General features: G+C 34.7%; 1 protein-coding gene across 8 annotated transcripts in view; it reads left to right on the top strand.

Annotated features, from left to right (window-relative positions):
* Positions 1 to 3,001: 3,001 nt before the first annotated feature.
* The window catches only part of DPH6 (diphthamine biosynthesis 6), a 215,905-nt gene continuing 193,966 nt past the window's right edge, over positions 3,002 to 24,940 (top strand). For 4 of the 8 annotated variants that reach the window (XR_014883604.1, XR_014883605.1, XR_014883606.1 and 1 more), the window contains exons 1-3: positions 3,051 to 3,208; positions 6,983 to 7,077; positions 9,326 to 9,519. Coding sequence is in view for 5 of the 8 variants with exons in the window: in XM_085225133.1 (XP_085081259.1) it covers positions 3,186 to 3,208; positions 6,983 to 7,077; positions 9,326 to 9,519 (312 nt within the window). In the remaining 3 variants the exon portion in view is untranslated. The other 4 variants (XM_085225134.1, XM_085225131.1, XM_085225128.1 and 1 more) reach the window with 4 other exon arrangements.

Here is a 24,940-nt window from a genome sequence, read left to right on the forward strand (position 1 = left end):
TCCACTAATATTGGTTCATTATTATTATTTGCAACTTTCTAGGCAGAAAGTGGTGAGAGAACCATTAAGCCATCACTGGTTTTCTGTACAAACTAGCCAATACTTCTCCAAGAAGAAAGGAAGCTTTTGTGAACTTTCTTGCTTCAGCTGCTGCAACAGTATAGTAGAATGTCTTGGGCAACTAGTTTGACAGATGATTCAGAGTTTTTTGTCCACTGCCATATGGCAAAACATTTTAAAAGCACCAGAGCTATTTCATCAGGTGGATGAGACTGGAAAGATTTACCTACTGAATACGTTTCAAATTATTTGAAACTAGAGCCCTACTGGGTAAAAGGTAACTTGTTTCGCAGTCTCACTTTATTGATTGCTATTGACATTTCCTCACATGCTGAATGCTTTTTATTTGTGCAAATAATTAGTGATATCTTCACAAAATGGAAGCAAAAGCTCTAGTCTTGAGAGTAAATGAAGCAGGCTTTGGTCCTGTAGTGTCATATGTAACTTCTAGTTCAAACAAGTCTGACTTCTAAGTGAAAATTTGTTTTTTGAAAGCTGTAAAACTGAGTACAACAGAACCATCTGCTGAAAAAGAAACAGGATTGTGTCAGACTTATGAGAAAGTAGGAGACTTCAGAATTATTCGGAATTAAGATCTTTCCAGAGCTTCTAACAATGATATTGAGAAGAGTCCATATCTTTACAAGTCTTTGAATTTGTTACAAAGTTATGTGATTAAAAGTATTGATTTTATAGCATCTGCATGTTCTAAAGTAGAAAAATGTATGTATTTTTTACATTTCATGTATTGTTCTTAAATATAGTAAATAAGCATCTCTTAGAAGTTCACAAATACTAGCTGATTTTCTTTTTTTAATAACAAAAAGAAAAATATTTTAACAGAAAAGACAGAAGGTAAGGTATGATTTAAAATATCCATCTACGCTTTTTCCCAGTAAATCAAATACCTTTATTCTGCCTTCTTTTACAGTTCCTCAGAGGTGCAGTCATCTTCTACCAGAACATCTATTATACAGTGTTGCTTGATTCAATTTTTTAATCTCACCTATAATCTTGGAGTCCCCTGGATATGCAGCTTTAATTCAGAACAGGCCCTCGTTACCTTTCTGAGTGCAAAAAAAAAAAAAAAAAAAAAGGCCATTAACTTGGCCCCTGTCCTTTAATCAGAATTTCAGGTTTAAGTTACCTTGGTTCCGATCATTTAATGAGTTATAAAAAGCAAAAATGGCTTTCTAAGAAGTATGCATTGTCACCATCACAAAACTACAAGAAAATCAAACTGCCTTGTAATTCACAAGTAAATCCAATATTTTGTCTCACAACTGATGGCTTGTCATGCTCAAATCATGAGCTGAGGAAATAGTTTTTTAAAACACAGACTTTCTTAATTATTCCTGTATGGATAAATCCATGTTTTTGTTACCACACAAACTACCTGCACAACTACTTATCAATTTTTTTTTTTGCATCTAAACTTTTTCAGAAATGTATTTAATAAGCCATTTTATTGCCTTTATATCTGCCTGGAATTAATCACTCTTATTTTACGTTACAGGAACTTATTGTACAAATAAAGTACAGTCAAATCATCTGGGAAGAAAAAAAACAAACAAAAAAAATAAACTTCCCAAAAAACAGCTATTGCAAACTGGTTTGTGACTGTTTTTTAAAAAAATTCATAAATACTGTATTTGTCTCACCAGGTATTATAGAATTTATTTTGGAATGTTTATCACTATAATTTCACTAAAAATGAAGTGCTTTTTAAAAAGGAATTTTCTTATCTATTTTCATTCTTTTTTTTTTTTTTTTTTCTTCCTGGGAACTTCAAATACAACAAAGTTTGAGCAGGCAATTTGTTTCTCAGAGCCTTGCACTGGGCCCTAATGGTATAGGTTGTTATAAAGTGCATAATATCACATTACATAGGGCTGAGAAGATCTCATGTATAAAGCATATCCTTGTCCTAAGCTCTTAGGAACAAAGCCTTTTATGTTAGCTGTGCTGGTTATGCAACTCAATTCACATGGAACCAGGTGTTAGAGCTCCTGGTTGGGGTAACGTACAGTCTGTATGCAGTCATAAGTGGTGGCTCACAGGGGATTAACTGAACCCCGCAGACCAGGGTTTGACTCCAAGATACTACATGTGCCTGATGATTTTCTGTAGCAACCTCCTACAGGACAAGCAACAAACAGCTATACAGGGATCTCCAGCCCTCTTCTGAGTGCACAAGCTTGGGGTGTGGTGGGCTCTCACAGGACTAGACAATACCTAGCCGTGGTACCCCTAGCAATGCTGTTGTTCGATGGTGTAAGACTTAAGGTAGTTGCTATTTCACTAGGTTTTGTCTTCGACCTTTTTGGGAGAGAGAAAATTGAGTCCGTATTCAGAGGCTAGACTTTAATGCCGTATTGATTCAGCATAGAGACCTACAGTGGTGTATACTATGTGCATAAGGGTCTGGTTATTAGCAAAACTGACCCACAAGGAGAATTACATTAGGTTTGTGGCCGGCAGAAGCTGAGCTCAGCGCTGCAGGTGGACATTTCCCACGTGCGCCTGAAACAGGCAGTCCTCCTCCTCCTGCCCGCCCAGATCCTCACGGCACCGCGGTGACAGGAAAGGGTCTCCCCAAGAGAGACTGAGGGAGCACGCAGCTCTACCCGGCCCCGCCGTGAGTCGGCTCGGGGTGACGAGCTCTGAAGTCCAGCAGAATTTCCTCCCACCGCACCCGGCCTTCCCGCACCATAACGAAGCAGATGAGCTGGGTTGACCTAGCAGTTGCGTCCGCTGTGCACGGAACAAGCGGCCCGCCCGGGCCTACCGACAGTAGGCGGCCCGCCCGCATGTAGGCGCCCCGCGCGCTGCCTTTCCCGGCGCCTCCCCCTATCGAGCTCCCCTCTGAGCCGGCCCTGGCAGCCTCGTTCCCAGCGCTCTCTCCCGGACGCGGGAGAAGTCGTCCTCCCGGGAAGGGCCTGGCGGCGGCACGGAACGCTTCCTTCTCGCTCAGGCAGTCGGCCGGGCTGCCCTGGGAGGAGGGCCTGCCGCGGGGACGCTGCCGGGCGGTAGCGGCGGCGTGCGTGGCCCGGGGTGGTGGGGAGCTTGGGCTGCGCGCTCATCGCACGTCTGCTCAGTGTTACCGCCCCGGGGCAGTGTGCAGCATGCGAGTAGTGGCTTTGATCAGGTAACGGCCAGCGAGGTGCTGGCGGCAGAGCAGGGCGCAGCGGGGGAGAGACTGCGGGGCGCGGTGCCACCAGTACCGCCCGAGCGTTCCCCCGAGCCGCCCCGCGCCCCTGCCCGGCGGATGGGAGGGTCCGGCAGGGCAGGATGAGCAGAGCTATTGCCAACCCCCCCCTCCAACCACGTGCTGGCCAAGGCTGCCGCGCTGCTAATGCCGTGCTGTCGGGAACTGCGAGCATTACCGGTCTGTAAAAGAAAAGAAAAGAAAAATATAGTGCAAGACTCTTCCGCTGATTGCTGCCCGCCCCTTATCTCGGTCAGCTCCTGTTTCGTGAGTGGGGCCTTTGCCAAGACCATTCAGTTAGGGCAGTTCTGCTCACTTTTAGTTCAATTTTCAAGGTTATTTTTTGTTTCCCATCCAGATACTTTATGATCTCTCACGGTAGACTTCCTAGCGTGCCTTGTGAGAGGCATTTCGTTTTGCTCGTTTAAAAAAAGACGGGAGCTCCCTATTAAAGTAGCTATGGTTTGGCTCAGCCCTATCTGTGAGGTGTTTTATTTGCTTCTCATGTAGACCTGCTGCTTTTTGTCTGTTTCCACGGTTGTTGTACTGTAAATAATACTTTTTTTTTCTTTTTTTTTTTTTTTTGTCGTTTCGAAAAAAGGTGAATGTTATTTTGCTTTTCTAGCAGTCTAATTATTTTCTTGAAAAATAACAATTGGAAGACAGCAAGCTGAGGAACCTGTACATGGGAACTGCTTACATAGGATTATTTTTGGGTGCATTAACTTTACCAAAGTCCTAATATTTAATGTGTTAAATTCTCTCAGGCAATGTCTGATGTCAAACTCCTCTGAAATTGTTATTTGGCCACAACAATTACAAATCATTGAAATACTACCCAAAGAGGAAAAAATGGAACACCAAATGGTATCTGTGCTTCTCAAGATCTGCTTAAATAATGACAGGGAGAATCAACTTCAGTGCTTTTTCGTGTTTTAGAGATAAGTTTCTGTCTCCCAGGTTTATTTATTTTGATATTCTCTAAAGAGAGGAATGTGTTAAATGGCAGGATGAAATAAAATCCTAAAACAGGTTTGTAACACAATTGCTATTTTTATGGGCAATTTACAAGGATGGATTTAGTTTCAGTAATAGTTTTAAGAATTTTAAAGAGACATCAAAGTGTCTGAAATCTTTGTAACAGAGCTAGCCTCGAAGATCAGAGGGAGAAAAAGTATGTGAAAAGTACTTCTTACTTTTGAAAAGGTCAGGATTATGTATAAGACTACTTTACCCTCTTTCTTTTTTTTCTAAAATGTTGGCCACACTTAAAGTTGATAGTCTTGCATTAAGGTGATATTTATGGGCTAAGCCCTGTATTGTGTTTTGTGCTAAATCATAGACATTTTAAAGCCATTTCTTCTAACTGAAATATGATTTTTTTTTTTCAATTCTTTAATTCTTGTGGGATTTTCTCAGTGTAAATGGTTACATTTATTGATGGAAAGAATTTTTTTTTTTTCCTAGAAGTCTTTTATGGATCTGTGCCTTTATGATTACCTTATTTTTTCTTCTGGTATTTCATTAGCTTATAGTCCTACCTGTTAATGGACCTGGAGCACTATCAAACCTAAGCCTGGGTGTGGCCAGCATCATTTAGTGTCCTTCAAAAAGTATGTGCTTTAATCTCTCTTGGAGATTTTTTTGTTCTTTCTTTCTTTTTTTTTTTTTTTTGTCACAAGTTCAGCTGGGCTGGAACTGTGCTGAGTCCACCTTCCTCTCCCAGTATTGGCTGTCTGGCCTCATTGGACCTAGCTGTTTTGTGTTTTATTGCTAGATTAGAAGGCCTTTTATGTAGGCAACATTTCCTTCTGTTTCTTTGGCACAGTTATTTTTTAGGGCCATGATAACCGTAATACAGAAAATAAATAGCAGTACAATACCATGTGATACAGCAAGCACTCTACAAATCTTTATTAAATGTGGGAAATCTGAATGTAGCCTCATCTTAAAATGATAACATTTAATACAATTCATTTTAATGAAATATTAAATGAAATATTAAAATGAATTGTATTAAAAGATTAATAGATTTATTCAGGCATCCTTCTTAATTTTAATTAGAAATGTTAATATTAAAACTCTGTGAATGGCAAAGGCAAATATCAACTGTCATTACTTGGCTTAAGTTGTATTTTGGAGTAGAAATCAGTGCCAGTAGTAGGCTTTTACTTTTTAGAATGGAATCATTCAGAAATAAAAGAGCCTTTGTCTTATTATGAGACTGTTAAGCCTGAAATTTCACTTTATGAAGTGAATGCTAACTACATTTTCAAGCTATCAAGTGCAGTATTCAGAATTAATGAATACATCTTTTAAATGCTCTTTTATCCATGTATAGATCAGAAGAATGTTGTAGGAATGGATGAGAATAATGTCAGGTACAGGTGGACCCTAAAATTAGAAATCTGTTTATCATATTTATAACACTGAAACATAAGTATCTGCTTTATGATTGTCTGTAAAGTACAAAAGGATTCCATATTGTTTATACAACTTCTTCTTGAGGTTTGAGTTACACAGAAAGTTAGGGTCAGCATGCAGATTTATAGAAGCCTAAATTGAGGGGAATAGCTGTATGGTTGTATTACTGTAATACACTTTCAAGTAAGAGAGAGAGGGAAGTGGGAGCTTCTTGTTAGAGATGCTGAAGGATTTTGCTCCTAACAGCAGAGAAACGGTGGTGGCCAGTTACAGCAAGGAATGCTTCAAACTGCTGTCTGCTCTTCTGTCCTGGTCCCAGGGACCACGAGGCAGGAAGCAGTTTCACAGAGGTGTTGTGACTTCTGTTCTGGGCTGGTGTTTGCAGTTATAGTTTGAAGGGTGTGAATCTGAGCATGGGATGTTGAAGTGTTTGTATCTGCACCAGTTTTAGTTTTGCTGTTAGATTGTAGTGTTTCTTTTGACAGGGATTAAAATTCGTGTGAGAAAGATTCAGTTACAGTGAGAGAGCAGGGTTCTTTTCTCATGGTAGTGAAAAAAGTTTCATTAGGTTTTAAGTCAAAACTAATCATGTTCCATGTGTTTGCAGTACCGTCTCTTGGCCTCAGAGGGGAATGTTTTTCCACTTGTTATTCCAGCTTTTATTTAACCAGCTGTAATTGTTGTTATCTGCAATTATCTATAGTAAAAAATGGCATGTTTCATGCAGAGCAAACTGAACCTACTGCCTGCAACAATTAGAACTTCTGATAATGGGAAGCACGTTTAAATTATTGAAACTTTGGACAACATATCCCACTAAGTATGAATGTTATTCCAAACATCATCGTTCTCATCCAAAAGGACAGCTAAATCTGGTTGTTCTCTAGAGATGTATCTCTGGATACTGGGAGTTTTGTTTGTTTCCATGTTATTTAATAATGGGTACAGAATTAATTGGTCTCTGGAGTAAAAGATGGTTCTTGTTCTGAAGGGATTCCAGTTGAAGTGGCTGTTCTTCATGTATGCTCTCTGATGAGAAATGAGATAAAGATTAGAACTGGATACCTGTTTTGTGGTTACTGTGTATAAATAGGAAACATTGTTTCAGCTTTGCTATGGCGAACTCATCCTTCAGTTCCTACTAACATTTTGCAACTTCCTCTTATTCAAAAACTTTGTAACCTGCTCTGATAATGTTGAGAGCGAGGCAGGAGGGCTGAAGTAGTCCCAGAGAGAGCTAGAGTTTTTTGCAGTATTTTCACTTAATTGCCACTATTTTCTGTTTTACAGTGGTGGGAAGGACAGCTGTTATAATATGATGCAGTGTGTTGCTGCTGGGCATCAGATCGTTGCTCTAGCCAACTTAAGACCTGCTGAAACCACAGGTATGTAGGACTTTTTTGCTTATTTGTGTTAACTAGAAATGATAGACTGACAGCTTTGCCTTCAATATTTACATATTGAAGGGCAATCTAGAAATCTCAGGTAGAAGGAAGAAAATGACGTGGATACCTATTCAGTTTAATTTATTTTTCCTTGAAGAGTGGAAAAAAAAAAACCAACAACAAAAAACACAAGGTGAAGGTTGGTAAAAGAAAGCCTTAAGCAATTTAGGAAAAAAAAAGCACAAATATTTCTGGTGGCATGGGAAGAGGTTGTATGCGTTAAGTAGCACAAACAATAAAAGATGGAAGAGGAAATGATCAAACAAAATGAATACTGTATTTCTAGAAATTTGTTAAACTAGCATAAACCATTTTGCCAAAGTAAGCAGTTTTGAAGTTGTTATTTGTTTTTAACTTAATGTATCTTTCTCCATTATTCTAGCCCAGCATTTCTGAACTGAATTGTAGAACTGATCTGAACTGCAGTTTATCTTGATATGTTTCTTCCTTCCTTTTAGCTTGGACCAGTTTTCTGATCAGTTCCTCACAGGCTAGGCCTAGACTTATTTCTACGGAAGATAATGGGAGAATCTCAGGTAGTCTGTTTCAGGGGAACTGAGCACGGGAGTGTCTGCTACTTCTGTGTTTGTCTAGAGCATAAAATGATGTGTGTTGTTATCCAGCTGGCAGGAGAGTATATTAAAAATATGTTAAAGTATTACGTCTATCAACAATTAACTTGGTAACTACATTTTAGGAAACTACCCAGAGAAAGTGAGAGAAAATGGGAGCTGACATCGCAGATAAATCATGGACAGGCCTGGCAAATGCTTGGGAGTACAGGAACAATTTATTTTCTTCATAGCTAGCACACAATCATCTATAATCTTATTGAAATAAGTTGTCTTTAAACTAATTTATCTGCATCAGAAATGTAGAATATTGTCATTAAAATCATAAAATGATGTCTTTAAGTGTGTAGTTGGATATTTTGTGGGAAGTTAATTGAGGTGCTTCAGGCAATGGCAGATTCTATGCCATTCATTTTATTTTATCTGCACCACTGCTGCCTGGAGAGTCTCAATTAATAAGAAAAACTATGTATTCTGAACTGAAGATCAGTTTAAAGACCTTGTCATGTTTTATTTATGTTGGAAAATACTGACTTCTCTTTTAAATCATCTATTTTGGTTTAGGTTGGTTAGTTGTGATTATGTGTTTGGACTTGCCCATTTTGAGCAAATACTTATCTCTGTGACTGTTGTATGCCATCAAATGTGACATGATTTAATTGTTACATCACAGATTAGTTACCTTGATCAGTATTACAGACTCTTCTCAAGATGTGTTAGGTGTACAGCAGAGCTGCTTTAAGTGTTTATGTGTAAATGAAGTTCCAGTGTGATAGATTAGCATTAAGATAGTGAACTCAGATAGCTTTTAACAAATGAGATTGAAATTTCAGTGATATTTTCAACTTATTTGAGTAATTATTTGAACGATTTTATGTAGAAACACTTTGAGATGTATTTGTAATCTATGATGCTGCATTTTAGCTGCTTTTTTTCTTCATTTGTTAGCTACAAACTGCTTGTAAGAAATTTCAGTTACCTTTTTTTGTCCTGATTAAGGAAATAGCAGCAAAGATTTGATCGCATTCTAAGCGATTATTAAAATGACTGAAGGTAGAAAGGACTTGGTACTGTAAGATGTTTTCTCTTTTTGAATGTTAATGTCAAAACACTGTAGCAATCTACTTTTATTCTATGTTGGCTCAAATAATCTGCTCTTGTCTCTCGATGGCCATGAAAATAATGTAAATGCTGAAAGTTTTGAAAATCGTGACAAGTCATTGCTTATTTACAGTGTTGTAATGCATTCCAAATTTCTTGCACTGAATATGCTAAAATGCACCTGGGTTTGTGCCTCTGAGGTGGCACAAATTTGAATTACCCTATGAATAAGAGAAGAATTGGACCAGTCTTGGATATTTGGATGAAGCAGGGAAGAATACTAAAGGAGAAGCAGACTCCACAGTTTCCAAATAGGCAGCATATTCTTGGCGTATTCTGTTGGGTGGAGAAAACCATTTTTTTTTTCCCCATGTTTATAGAGTTAATGTCACTAAACATCTGTTTGTGCACGAAACAATATTAACATTTAGATTTTTTCAGTGCTTTGAAGTATTATGATTATCTTTAACTGCTGAAATTATGTAGCTAATGAGATTATTTCTTAACTGTGACAGGGCAGACTGATGAATTGGACAGCTATATGTATCAGACAGTAGGACACCATGCCATTGATCTATATGCTGATGCAATGGATTTGCCACTCTATCGTTGTTTCATAAGGGGTACCAGTATAAATACTGGAAGAGTGTATACGACGTGTCAGGAAGATGAGGTTGAAGACCTTTACCACCTCTTGAAACTTGTTAAGGTATGCTGAATGAAAAGAATGAAATACTTGAGGACAATTATATTGCTTCCATATGGTTTGATTGTTTAAAAAGTTTGACTCTTTTATGAATTTAGGTAAATGATCCACTAAGGAAAGCTTTGAGAAAAGTTTTTGACACTCACGCATTTAAAAGTTTAATGTCCATTCTTTTGTTCTTCCTTGCACTGTAAATATATAGTGTAACTTTATTCACTTTATTCCCTTTTCTTCCAATATAAGTCAGACTTATTAATACACATTTCAGGCTAAACCCAAATGTTTATATAGTTTCATATTTGAAATGTGTTTGATTACTTGAATGAGAGAATCGAGGGAGGCTGTGCATTTATCAGTGTATGGAAAAAAAGCATCTAGACATTTCCATTTGGTTGCGTGTGTGCTATATAAACTAGGATCTGTTTGTTTGTATGTTGCAGATAGTCCACAAAGTACTAAGGAATGTTTTACAATTATGATTCTACTGATTTTGCTTCTGGTAGCTCTGCAACTATATGCCAATTTATAACATGATAGTTGTGACTGCACTAAAACAATACAATGTATAGGAAAACATGTTTATTGTTTCTAAAAATAAATATAAATTATATATAATAAATAATTTAATAAATAGTTATAAATAAAATCAAATATGTATTTAATTTTATGGATAAAGCTGGTAGACTGCTTTTTGAAACCTCAACTGAAAATATTTCTTGTCTTCAGTTCAGGTACTGAGCATTTCCTCTTTCATTTTGTTCCATTTAATTGAGATTTAAACCTGAAAGCTTTAGGTTTATTCTTTGTTTAGTGTAAAAAAAAATTAACTTGCAGATTAGACTGAGAATGTGGCTTGAGTGCAGAGTGCTTCCTGAGCCAATGCTGAAATTGGATGTTACGTTTTACTACACATCTTCAGCAGGGAAAATTGAGATCATGTATCTGTGTTGAGTATGAGACAACTCCAGAGGAGAATAGTGCATGTAGGCTGTATTGTGCTCTAGAGTGCTTCATGGGGGTTTTAAATAGAGTGTAGTATAAGAATTGAAAGAAATATGGCACTGCACTTTTATACAATTTTTGAACCATGATAGTATTAGAAATTATTGGGACTAGTACATACTGTCTCTTAAAGCTGCATGATAGCAGCTTTCTGCCTCTGTGTAAGATAATAAATTACTGATCAATTTAATTAAAAATGGTCAGATTAATGGCAATTAAGATCATACTTCCTTTTCGATCCTTGCTGTCTTTGGAGAAATGGATGCTTGACATAAATTAATGCTAATGTTAGATCATGACAACTTCTGCTTTGGAAGTTAATACATGGTAATTATAACTATAGCTGAAAGAGATGTTATCAAGTTGTCTGGAACCAAATATCTATCTCTTTCCTGTACAGAAATATTAATTCTACTGCATGATATTTTAAAGGCACAAATATTAACAATATATTGCTTTTATGTTAGTCTTTGACTAAACATGCTCATATAGCCAAATCTATCTATGAAACTCCAGTGCAGAGTTCCAGTGGAAGTCTTGTTATTCTGATGAATAACTGCATAATTATCAGGGGGTCGTAATCTGCAGGAGATGTAACTCTTTGTATTTTCAATTTTAAAGAAAAGATACTAAACTGTATTCTGGGTTGAAAGTAACTTTGAAAGTTTTCTATTTTTAATTTTTTACATTTATTTATAACTGCAGTTTTGTACCTTTACTATGTAAATTTTAATTACTGATTTCTCCTTAGGATTTTTTTTTCCAGATACGTTAATATATCTCAGTTTGCTCTTTGTTGAGGGCAGGAGGGGAATTCTGAAAGAGGCTTGTAAAAATGCATCCTTACGTGGACATAATCTTGAAACACTGGTGGAATAGCATAGCTCTGTTTTTCTGTCAAATGTCTTGTGCATAACTGTACAGGAAAGTTGTATTCAGTTGAAAATTGCTTAATGTGCTTTGATTTCACATGGTAAAGAATGCTTGTAGTGAAGGTACTTGTTTAGTAAATAATAATAATTTAAACCATATTTGAAAAAATAACATGATGAAATTAATTTGATGTTTATGAAAACAATATGTTAACATGACTTTTAAGAAATTAAATATTCCTTTGCAGTGGTAGGTACCCAGGGTAACAATCCAGGATTCAAAAAGTGATATTAACTGTTGATGACTATAAACCAGTTAATTTTATTGTCACAAACTCAGATGATTGATTTCATATTTATGAAGTAAATTTATATATTTACGTTCCACTTGCCTAATGTCCTATTTCAGATCATCTTTATTCATTAATATTTTGAAACATATTAGAGTATTTATGTGATGTCAAAATGTATCTAACCAGGCAGTCCTCATCTGATAGCAGTATTTTTGCTTTGTAAGACATATAAATTCTGCAATCTAATGAATAATTTAATTTATTATCCATTATACTGTATAAGGAGGGCTTATTCCCAGTTTGCCCATGTTTGTTGCTTCGCATGTTGGAGCTTTCTCCAGCAAAGTGTATAAGCACTAGAGTTACTTAGTTATTTGAATTATCTTCAGGGTTTTACCATGTCTCTACTTTTTGAAGTGTGTAGAAAAATGTCCCTACTTTGTCCCTTTTCAGTGTAATTACTATGTTGCCCAAACAATGCATTGGTGTTTGAAGCAACCATATTATGGTGAAGTAGTTGTGAGATGTCTTGAGTGTTGGATTGTTTTCTATTAAATATTGGACTGTGTTCTGTATCCCATGGATCGATAGCTTAGACCTATATCCAGGACAGAAGTTTTTGCAGCATCTAGACTCAAAAAACCAATGCAAGATAACTTGTTTCACTTCTAGGATCAGTAAATTGTTGTCCTCTTCCAAGTTTCTTGCCTTATGTACTCCATTCTGTGGAAGCTTTGCTTTTATTTTGTAAGTTTCCACTGCTGGGATAATTCTGTAGAAATCTAGAACTTTCTTACTGAGCAGTTGTTTTCTTCAAGCTATTCTTCATCTTCTTCTATAATGTTTTTCAATAATTAAGTTTTTTGAAATTAGTATTTTGAAAAATTGTTTCTGTTCATAGCTTCTTTGTAATATATTTGGGTGATATATTTATGTATATCTATTATAAAGTGTGTAAGTTGATTTTCATTTTATTTTCTGTTTTGAAATGTTATTTGTGTCAGTTGTTTTTGCTTTGCACTTTGTGGGTTCAGAACCTACAAGATTATGAACAGCCCCTAACATTATACTTGAAAGAAATTAATACTTTGGATCTCAGGACAGAGGGATTATGAATTATGGTATCATCCATTGGTCATCAGATGAAAATTAGGAATTGATGCTGAGTATATTGGATGTATGAAACATTTTAATCGAAATAACCTTTACTTGCGGCACTATTTCATTTTATCAGCATTGTGAAAGAAGAAGGAAAGAAATAATGTCACATCCTTGAGCAATGGTCTTCTAACTCAGATAGTCAGTCACTAAAAATAATGTGCTTTTTAATTGCAGCAACAAAAAACTTTTTCATACAGTGTGACTCCCATATTTAATATTTATTTTTTAAGGGCAGATCATGATTTTTGAAATACACCTGCTCTTACATTTACTGAAGAAAGGAAACCTTCCTGACCATTTGGCAGGTAAAATTACAATAACTGTGTAATTTTTTTATGTTCATTCAGATTATAATTTTTCTGAGATAATATACATTGTGCAGCCTTAGATGAAAGAGAGGTAAGTTAAGTCCTCTCATTATTCAGTCAAACTCCCCAGGACTTGATGGTCTGGAACAAACAGAGTTAGGGCTTGAGATGAATGAATGGAATACAACATTATTCTTTGTCCTTTGTTTAGGATTAATTCCCTCATGGAAAATAAATCTTGCTGTTCCTCATTATTGCAAATATTCTTCCATGGTAAGGTAATTGTCTTCCTTTCCGTTCTGATCTTCAGAACTTAGCTACTATAGTCAATGGGTAAAATGAGTTCTCAGTTTCAGTTCTGATGCCTGTCTTTGTGGCTGTTGCACAGCCAAACTTTTGGATGGCTGCTCCCAGAAATAAAAAAGCATGGATAAATCTATCGAAGTGTTTCACAACTGCTATTATCTCACTACTAAAAATATGTTGTAAAAAACAGTAACATATTTAGAAATAATCATTCAGTATATAGGTATCCATTTTAATAATCTCCCTGTGTCTTCAGTGGTAGTATTTCCATGATAAAGACTAATCGCATGCTCTCAACGTATGTGAATAAGGTTTACAAACCTTCTCAGGAGTCTTAACGATCTAGATATTACCAGTTAAGGAATGCTGATTGACTTCAAGAATCTTTAATGTGGGGACTTAAGCATGCTGTTCTTCAAATTAATTTTGTAGTTGTATAAAAATTAGTACAAATTAGGTAACTTCTTCCACTTTCTGATGGGATTCAGAGAGCTTGGAACAGTTCTGTTCTAGTTCCTTGGGGTATTTTTTGTTGCTTTTTGTTTGTTTGTTTGTTTCCATTTGAGGAAAATCTGATGTTTTTCCTGTTGCAATTTGAATTATTTGTGTTGTGTATAGGCTAATTTCTTCAAGTTATATTTCTCAGAAATTTTGAGAGAGATTAAATTATAGGAAGAACTATTTGTCTATGTAAAATTTCTGAAGTAATCACCATATTTTAAAATTGTTGCAAATTATGAGTACTGTGCATTTTATATTTAACTTCACATATAATTCAGTAACTCAAGCACAATCCACATAGAATGAAAGAAATCATAAAATCAGTATTGGAAAAAACATCCCAAAATACAGTAAATGAAACAATGAAATTTAGGTTATTTTGTGCCGTCTATGTCATGTTGGTTAAGTAAATATTTGGATGCCTTATTTTTTAGAACATTTCTTTTTGCCCACAGAGATTAGTGTGGTATATGAACTTTTAGAAATTTTATAAAATGGCTTCCAACCCTAACAAGAAATACCAACCAATGCTTCCTTATAAAGTAGGATTATTTTTCTTAAGGCAAAATATTTGATGCCATTTTTTTCATGTAGCATGCATTAAATTCCTCTAGAATGACTGTTCCTCCACTGTCCCTTTGGAAGGAATTTATCTGTGAGAATATGAACTATCCCTTTGCAGTCTTCATATTCAGTGGATTTATTTATTATTATTTTAATTGGCTTTTTTTTTTTTTTTTTTTAATTCTGGAGTGGCTTTTTCCATCAAAGAGTTGACCATTGTAAATACCTGTGAATAAGAGGATGAGTTAAGGGAAGAGGGTAAGAAGTAATCACATTGATCACATTGTTGGCAGTGCTTTTTGGTGCTGTAAAAATACTTATGCATCTTGTTCCATTCAGAGGACAGGTGGTTTTTTTTTTTTTTTTTTTTTTGTGTGTGTGTGTGTGTGTGTGTGTGTGTGTGTGTTAGTTTGAATTTTAAAATGAAGTGGGAAGATGGAAATTTTGTAGTCAACAGGATGCCTGTCATTCTCTATCTCATCTAAACTATTCAGAAGGGTTCAGTTTTCCTTCAAGAATGGAATCTTTTTTTGAGGTAGTTTCTTACCGTGAGAAATGTTGAGCTTGATGTAAACAAACAAAAAAAAGTCACTCTATTTCTCCCTGTTAGGTGCGAAGAGTTTTTTTCACTCACTCTCATTCTTGTTGTGTTAATAGTGAATAAGCAGAGACAGTCAGACTGTTGGTGAAAGATGGTAAACAAGCCTGAGGGCTTGTTCTGGTCAGCTTTAAACCCCCGATTGCCAGGTTTTCCTAATTTCCCATTTCCGGGGCATCTCTTGTATGACCTTGCTTGCTGAGTATGATGCTCTGGGTTGCAGGATTCTCACGTGCATTTGGAAATAGGCAGCCAGGCATTGTTTACAACACGCCAAATGAACCGTGCACTCACAGCAAGTTTGATAAACACACATTTCCTCCTTTTATCAGTGAGATTGCAGAATGTGAAGCATGAGTTTCCAGTTTTATTCATTCCCTTCAAACCTTTTCCTGTTTAAAAACTGAATCTCAGTAATTGGATGATGATACATCCTTGAATTTTGTTTTGCTTTTTTATTATTGTTGTTTTGAATTCCACTTACTGGTCACTGACACTTTATTCCAGTGTCTACCTTGGCCAGGTTTGGCAGACACTCAGATAAAAGCTTTCCATTTGTTCAGCACAGAAAAGGTTCGTCCCTATCAATGTAAAGTGAACGCTAATTAACAGTAATGACTTCTAATCACTTAGCTTTTATGCTCCTCTAGGAGCACTGCTATTATCCAATGTAGTTAAGTGAAATGCTTGTATATGAATCAACAATGCGGTATTTCTTCTAGCAGCTATTGCTCATAATCAAGCTTTGAATAAATTACGATAGTAAAATTGGTTTTAATGTTCTGTATTGCATGGGGAGAAAGGAATCTCACATATCTTGTTAAATATCTTGAATATTTAGAGAGTTATCTATTAACATTTTGGCATTCAGTATTGTAGTTAAATGGAAAAATACGTTAAAATGTTTAAGTCAATTTGGAAATGTTATCAAAACTTTTTTCATGATTTGAGTTTTGCTTAAGTGACATGCATAGACTCAACAGCCTCAGTTACAGCTCCATTTGGATTCAATTGCATGTCTGTAGGAATGAGCTACAACATTTCTAGGTTAAATTGCAGTTAAGTTTACATAGAACAAACATATATCTTAAATTAACTTCAGCAGCGTTAGTCTAATGTTGTAGTTTGTTTACTGGGTTGATATTAACTTCCTTTATTAATACCCTGTGGCTAAGAAGAGCTAGCTTTGATGAATGCATGCAACACTTAAAAAGGGGCATGAAAATAGTGAGACTTCACTAATACTTGAAAGCAATAGAATAAGATGAAGCTTTTAAAATAAAATTGGAGTGTTGGTCAGAAGCAATGCTAATATAAACCAGGAGCTAAATAGATTGCTAGACTGGTAATGTGTACAGCAATTCCAAAATAATTTCAGTTTAAAACAGAATTAGCCTAAAGACAATGTGTACACCAGTTTGAAGTTTAGTGAACTTTCTCAATTGATATTTCATTTATGGAAGCTGTAAACTGTATGTTTGGAATCAGAACATGGAAAAATCTAGATGAAGCCTATTTCTGAGGTACACTTCAGTTTGGTGGGGGTTTTTTGTTTTGTTTTTTTAATGATTTATCTTTTATTAACAATTTCTTTGAAATTATCACTTAAATCACCTACGAGGAATCTAAAGTCTTTATATCTGTGAAGAAACTGGGATCTTGGTTGGCAAATTTACTTCTGTAGTTTATTTTTGCAATTTTATATGAATATTTAAAAAAAAAAAAGTTTTCATTTTCTGTGGCAGATAGTTTTCGTGTAGTACCTCTGTCTTTTCATGCTTAGAAACCCAATTCCTTCACAGTTACTATCACAGTTTTTATGCATAGGGTCGTAAGTATCCACAGGCATTGTGTGTGGTTTCAGTTCTGTTTATTTTGTTCATTCACACACATAGTATAGACAGTTTTCTGGTAGATGTTTTGTCTGTTTACTTGAGCATCTTCTCTGTTAACAGTTATTGTTTGGTTTATTACACAGTCATTGTCCAACTTAATTCGAAAATACCTTTCTTTTAGCCTTTTCTCTTTAAATCGGAATTCAAGTCAGTGTTCTTACAGTCCTATATCTTTTGCCATAGTACTATAAAATGTGCTGCTTGTTTTTTTTGCCAGCAAGTTGTTGAAAAATGAGCAACACCTTTCTTCTCTACAGTTTCATTTAAGTAAATGGTACTATTCATATCTTACTTCAATACTTTGGTACATGGCAACTTCACCCTGCTTGCTAAGGATAAAAATTTTAAAAATAAAATAAAGAAAAAATATAGTCCTGTTCTGTGCTGCAGCAACTAGCTGCTTTGTATTGTTTATATTTCTCATTAGGCAGTAGTAATACATGCTTTAAATTTTATTAGTTTTTAATGAAATATAATTGGAGTTATTTCTAATAAAATGCAATCAAAGAAACGAGAGCTTTCATATAATTGAACAGTAAAACATTTATCAAATTTGTCCTCATAAATATTTTTATCTCTGCTCCTTCTTTGTGTAAAATTCATTTTGCTTTCTTATGCAGTTGCTAATTTATTTAAGCTAACTTATTTAATGGCCCCTCTGTTTGATATAAATGTCATACACACAGCAGTTGCATGCTTTCATTGCTTTCAGCTGGACACTGATCAGTGATCAGTGTGTTTAGAGATGATTCTTCTGGAAAGGCTAGAATTTCATTTGGTTTGTATTGCACCAACATGACTATTTTCAAAATAGAAATGATTGTTTTGTATCTGTCATTACAAAAGAAATAAAGCAGAATTGGCCTTTTACAGATAGCTTGCAATATGGAGATCCTCTTTGTGTTGTCTTTGTGTTGATAAATTCTGTCTGTAGAACTGCAGAACAGTCATTACTCCTTTTCATGTGGATTGCGATTAGGATTCCCGGACCAGGTTGCTGTTTGCAAAGGATAAGGCAGTGCTGTGATTAGTTATCTACTCCATGGAAAGTGCTACAAAGGAAAATGTCAAATGCGTGTACAGCAGTCTTCCTAATAGGCTGATGCTCCATTATATAAACTTTTCTTCAGTCCGTTTTCCTTCAGAAACACAGCTTCAGTCTTTTTGCCTTATTACCCGTTAGGTGTAGTGTTCATTTGCATGCTCTAACTCTGGATTCCTTTTATTTCTTTCTTTATTTCCTGGCAGTTTTCTTTTGGGCCTTTTCTCCGTTGTAACTCGCGAAAACTGGAGCAACAGTGCCCTCTATAGTTCCTCGTAGTGTGCTTACTCCTTACAGCTGGTTGTGAGCATTCAGGTAAAGAACAGGATGTTTAGATTTATTTTTAACTCAAACAAAGCCCCTTTTTCTAAAGGAAACATTTTGATTTTCACTGACTGTTTTACATACAAAACAGAGAACAAAGGAGACTATTCTGAATCCTCTTGCACATTTAGAAACCCTCATCCTTATTTAGTGAAAAACTGAAATTTTTTCAGGCATTTGGGGCATTCATTAAAGCTGGATAGGATTTTGACTTGCAGAGGCTTTCCTGAAGTTTGTATTTTTTTTTATGTGGAACTTCATAACAAAATAATTTGAAACTCACTTTCTTTGTACTTACTGTTTCCCTTAAACTAGATCTTGCATGGTCTCTGATGTGCTTACCAGCAGAACAGCTAAGCTTTATTAATGATGTTGTTTTAATTCACACACTGACTGAAATAATTGTTGTTCATTAGTATTGATTTGTATCCAAAACTGATTTACAATGTAGAGTTCTCTTTTACCTCATTATAGTTTAATATGCAAATACCTTTTATTCTGTGTTTTCCACAGAACTTGTTGGACAAGGTTGGTATTGAAAACGCATGTTCCCAGCATTCTCATACATGTACATTTTCGCTCTCATTCTGCCATTTGAATACTGTAAACTACAATAAAAACATATGACCTTTTTAAAAATAAATGTTTTAATTTCAATTAATTTATTCTATAACATCATAAAAGTAATTCTGTGAAAAGTTAAATGGATTTATTTTAAGATGGGGAGTGTTAACGTATGTGTAGAACACACTTAATGCACTTCTATGAATTGAAAATCATAAGTCATTGTAGTAAATTATAGTTAATGATGTAACTATTGACGGCTATTCAAAACATTCCTGTATCTCTAATGATTTGTGTAAAACACATGGCTGCCCATATCCCTTTGTTCATTTGGAACAGTAAATAGATAAAAACACCAGCTTGATACGTCCTAAGAACATTTTTGTAAGAAATGATAAGAATTCTTTTCTTATCTTTTTACAGTATTTGAGATTTGCTAAAAATGAAGATGAAATTAAAATGGCCATCCCTGATAAGAGGCAAGGTGCTTTGAAAATGCAGTGCATCCAAGCTTTGAGTATTTTTTTTTTCTTTTTCTTTTTTGTCTGCCTAGTTTAATGGGTAATCTCTACTCATCATATGAGATCTCTTCTTTTTGCCAGCATGTGTGATTTCATATATTGGAATGTCGTCATTATGGCATAATGTGCACTGGCTAATCCAGAAAGTACCTATAATCTATTGCCTATTAACATAAAAAGGTTACAGACTTTTGGATGGATTGGTTTCACTGTTGTTGATCGTTTGTTTCAGTAGAGCAAGTATTATTCTCCTGGAAAAAATGTACTGTTAAATTGAGCAAAATGACTTTACTTCATTCTAAATATAAGTAGAATCATGAATCAAGCTTAGTTCTTGCACTGATTGCACAATTATTGCTAATTCTACATATTGATTTCTTTATTTGTTTCATTTTTGTTAATGAGCTTCTTCATGCACTGTTACTTTTTTAATACTGACAGAAACTTGTTGATCTCTTTAAATTTTATTTTTTCCTTTTTCTGCTTCTTTTTCTTTTTTTTTTTTTTTTTTTTGTAAAATAGTTTGGGTTTTTGCTCTTTTTTTTTTTTTTTTTCCTCCCTACAGCATGGCTGTACTCTGGGTTTTTTACAGAACCTCTGTAGTGATATTGAAAATTTGATTCCTGAAGACAGGGCAGAAATTGAGTATTAGGAAAAAGTTATATAAATTTCATTTTTAATCATTTAATGCCTACTTTAGATATGATTTAATTTTTTAAATAGGAATTCATTCTTACAGTAAAGGAAATAAATATAGGTGATTTTTTTACAAGTGTTTTCTGGTTGATAGTGAGAGAAGGATTTAATTTTAGACTGTGACCTTTGAGACAGACAAGTTGTTGTCTATATGGAAAATAAAGATAATAAATTATATCTTCTTGCAATGAAACTAGCAAATTAAATTTCAACTTAATTAAAATAGTGATAAATTTAGATTGCATTATTGGAGACAATTAAGTACAGTTTTTCTGTCTATTGAGAATGGGCATAATTTACCAAGACTGTGCAAAGAAGTGAACAGAGCAGCCACTACAAATTTTGATAGAAAATGTTCTATTTATTCTGCATTCCTTTATTTTTTAGTTAAAAATGTCAATAATAATTTTATCCCATCTTACAACGATTACCTCCCCTCAGATTTCATTTCATCTAGCTTGATTACATATGAAATATTGAGTGAACAGTATGAGCTCAAGTTACCTCTTTAGTTGAACATACTTGTTTTCAAATAATTTGTATAAGCATGATCACTAAACCATTTTTCAGATATCCTTTCATAAAATGTGAACTGATAGAGAGTATGTAAGGCTATGACTCAATATCATCTTGATTTCAATTTTCAATATTTCTTTGGCTCTGAAATACAAAAAGATATGGAGACTGAGTGTTGGTCGTGTTTTCTTTATAGAAAATTGTAAGTATTCATATAGGACATCATTTTTACTGGTTAACATTTGCCTGTGTTATAACAGTAGCTTTAAGGTAAAAAAGCAAATACTGTAATCTAAAATATAACATTATGTATCATAAAAAGAAATTCTGCCTTTTCTCACTGGAAACATTTATAAAAATCTTTACAAACTTGATGGACTTCTAGTGGTTAATTTTAAATTGAAATTTTAAAGGTGTTCTTTTTATGAGATTTTTTATCTTCTATTTTTAAGACATTTTCTTCTTATGGAACTTGATCTCACAAGGGAGAATTTTTGAATGTGTGCTATTTTCAGTGACAGAAGTTAGTGTTTAGGTTTTGCCTTGTTACCTGGTAGCCGATCTGTGTTTATAACGATATAAAGTATAGAAAATATTCTCAGATAGAATTGTGGAGTGTCAGTAGTTAATGAGGAGTAGTGCTGTTTTTATTTTTCTTTTCCTTTTGTTGTACTGCTTACTGAATGACTTGATAAGTAGTTTGAAAGTTACCTGTAGTACTGCAAGCTGTGTTGGCTTTTTTTGTCATGTACTTTTAGGAGATAAAAGAGTGATATTATTGTACTTTGGGATGGCATAGTTGTTACAGAGTTATGTCATCAGGGTAGGTACTTTAAGCTACCTGGCATGGCTTTGTCTTCTTGGGTTTGTTCAGCTTCTGTGTTCCCTGGCCAACACACCAGCACACATAAATGATTATTGTGTATAAATGCACAGTATTTTATAGAAATTGAGTTTAACCTGTACGCTTTTTTCAGAAGTAGGAGCTAGATAACTATTGTTTTTTTAATTACTTTGCTTAATTTATTAGTCTTTCATGTTCATATAATCATCTTTCATTCTGGTAGTTTGTACTACAGAGCCAAGTAATTATTATTTATTTTATTTCACATGCTTTTACTTGAGACATCTACTGATTCCTTTTTTGTGTGTGTGTGTGTGTGTGTGTGTGCACATGTGTGTATGTATGCACTTTACAATAACCCTTTTTTGCCACCTTTTACCCACCTTTGCTACTCATTATCCTTTGGAGACCAGTCGTATGTTCTCAAGGAAAGTCTGTCAGTCATTATTTATTACCCACTTGTCATTGTGACTTATTCATTGCTTACATCACTATTCTCAAAAGTATTGCTGTACAGAAATGGTGAGCAGAGCTCTGAAGGAAAGATCAATAAATGCTTTCAAAGGAAGATTTACCCTGAGACTTGGATCTTCTTTTTAATACTAAATCTGTGCTATTAGTTGTGAGGTGGTTTTAATATTTTGACATCAAGTTCTCTGGCACTGAAAATGAAAAGTTAACTAACTTTTACGGACTAGCGTGACTTCAGCAACTAAGTTTATAAAATCTAATTTTCCAGATTTCAGTGGCTTTTTCTGAATAGCTTATCTTCTGAGCTGAACATAATTTCATCCTCTAATAAAAAGTGAAAAAAATCATTTAAATAATAAATATTTGAAAAGATTTATTTAAATTTCAGTGATGCTGTCATGTGTAACATCACTAAGAGAGGAAGAAGATAATTATTTGAAATCTTTATCAGTTAAGGAAAAAAATTCTCTCTTCTCATGCTTATTAAAATTGTTTTGAGAACTTGATGATGTATGCTGTGTGTCCAGAGCAACCAGAGTAATTTAATGTGATATACTGAATATTGACACCTTTTTGAAAATGATTGCTTGAGAATGCAATCTGAATGTATGTTTAATTTATTGTATTATTTACAGATACTGGCAGCTGAGAATTTGAAAATGGCAAAGCTACAAGGAGAATAAACAAAAGATTGCATGGATAGCTGATACTTATTAATTTTTTTTTTTTTTGATTGTGCAATATAAATGTTTTTAAAGTGTTTTTAAGTGAAGATAAAAATACCTAAAACATGTGCATGTGCATACCTTTGGACCAGGCATTTGAGAGTTTGGAACCTACACTCTCATTTGCAGTAGAAACTTTCCCAGCATGAAATAAGAGATTTCCAAGCTTAGTTGACAATCTGCTGCTATTTCATAGGTAGGAAACAAGTATCATGGGCAAAATTTTTGTATTGATGAGGCAATCGAGGGTTTCAGTGGGAAGTTTTATTTAGCTGATTTGTTTGTTGTTATACCTTATAGTTGCTGCTCCATCAGTTGGTAGGTATTCTTAGTACTGTGTTACTATCAGCTGCTTCCAGTATGGTTATATCAATATCACTCCAGTGGACTATTCATTTTTGCCATAATTTTTTTGCCAAGCTGTAGGAATTTTGTCTGCCAGAGTACTCCTGAAAAACTAAAGATTTTGCCATGTTATAGTGCATTACAGAATAGAAACTACTCTTCTGTTTTGCTGTAGTGCAAATGCAGAGTAATATACTTAAGTATTTTCAAATATTTTTTCATAGCCTTCTGCAATGTTGAAATATTAGTCAATACTAGATAATGTATGCAACTAGAGTTGCCTGCTCCATTATTTCCCTTTTCTATCACAGTATTTTACCTACTTCAGACTTGAGCATGAAATCAAATTTGCAAAAACATGAGGTCTTCCATGGTATTACACTGAATTGTATGCATTCGTAGTTTTTATATGTTATTACTATTTGCATGGAAGTAATTATGAAAAGTACCAGATTTTGTGTATTTTGACCAAAGCAGAGTATTGTGCTTTTAAAATAAACAAGTAAGTAAACATTTGAATCTATGGGAAATTCAGAACCAGGAGAATCCTTTCTGATTCCAGGCTTGTTTTCAGACAGTGCTTTGGCATGCTAATTTGTAGGAAGTGTTTAACACCTAATTCCTGGTTTCTTTCCACGACTTCTGAAATCTACTAGAATTTTTTCTTCTCCACTTAGCAATATGCAAGGATGTATTTATGATATACTAAGAGGCCAGCACAAGTACAACCTGTGTGTAAAATACTTAGGTGAAGAAATGAGGGGCAAACTATCTTTAAATGGTTTGTGCTGAAATTGCGTAAGAGAAGACTTTTTATTTTTTAATGGAAAGAATTTTTTCTCAAAGTTAATAATTGGGTTTAAAGTGGTTCTTTTGATTCCTTTAGGGTGGAAGATAGTAGCATTTGCAGTCTTTTAATTGAATTGTACCTACGCAGGATCCATCCATGTTTAATTTTCACACCAGACATTATTTTTGTCTTTATTGGGTAAGGGTCATCTCTTAATGCCTAGTTTCTCATTTCAGCAAAACATAGAGCTGTTTTTTCTCTTTGGTCACTTGTTGATATGCTTCAGTAGGTGTGTTTGACAAGAGGTTACATTCCTGTCAGTACATGCATTTAAAATTTTTACATTCATGCTATTTTATTATCTGTATCTTATTAACAACTCTTGACTGAGACCACACATGGAAGTCCTCTGGTATTTTATTGCTTCAGATGAATGTAGGTTTGCAATTCTTGACCTCTTTCTACTAAGCTCGCAATCACAATACAACTTTATGATAATAAAGGCACTGGTTTAAAACATTAAGAACATAAAACCTTCTCCATTTAAAAAGAGACATCTCCCAGTAAAACAGTAACAATTTCATTTGAAAGCCTGATATAAACATTTTGCCTCCGTTAAATGAGACAGTTATCCCTGTGATGGTGTTCCTGATTTTTGTTGGCAATGTTTTCTGGCCTCTAGCTTTTCCTGATCCTTTTTAATCCATACTTCTCACCATTTTTACTCTCTAATTCCTTATTTCTTGCTCAATTGTTACATGTTTCCCAGCATTTAGCTTTCGTGTTTGCCCCAGAAAGCTGTATGCTTTTCATATTCTCTAAAACGTTGCTAATCTACCAACATGCTTCTCATTCATGTTCATGTACCATTTCTGACACTCCCATGGTGACTAAAGGCATCTCATCCGCTCGGATGGAAAGCCTTATTTTCACTGAATTGGAAAAAATAATTTTCTTCTCAATTGCAATCAGTTACAAATTTAATTGTAAATTTTAAAGTGATACAACTCTGCCACTTGGAGAGCAACCTAAGGCTACAGCCCTGCTGGTAGTATGAGATGTCAGAATTTCATAAGATTGAAAATA

Source organism: Meleagris gallopavo, chromosome 5 (assembly GCF_905368555.1).
Source record: "Meleagris gallopavo chromosome 5, MGAL_WU_HG_1.1, whole genome shotgun sequence".
Classification (NCBI taxonomy): domain Eukaryota; kingdom Metazoa; phylum Chordata; class Aves; order Galliformes; family Phasianidae; genus Meleagris; species Meleagris gallopavo.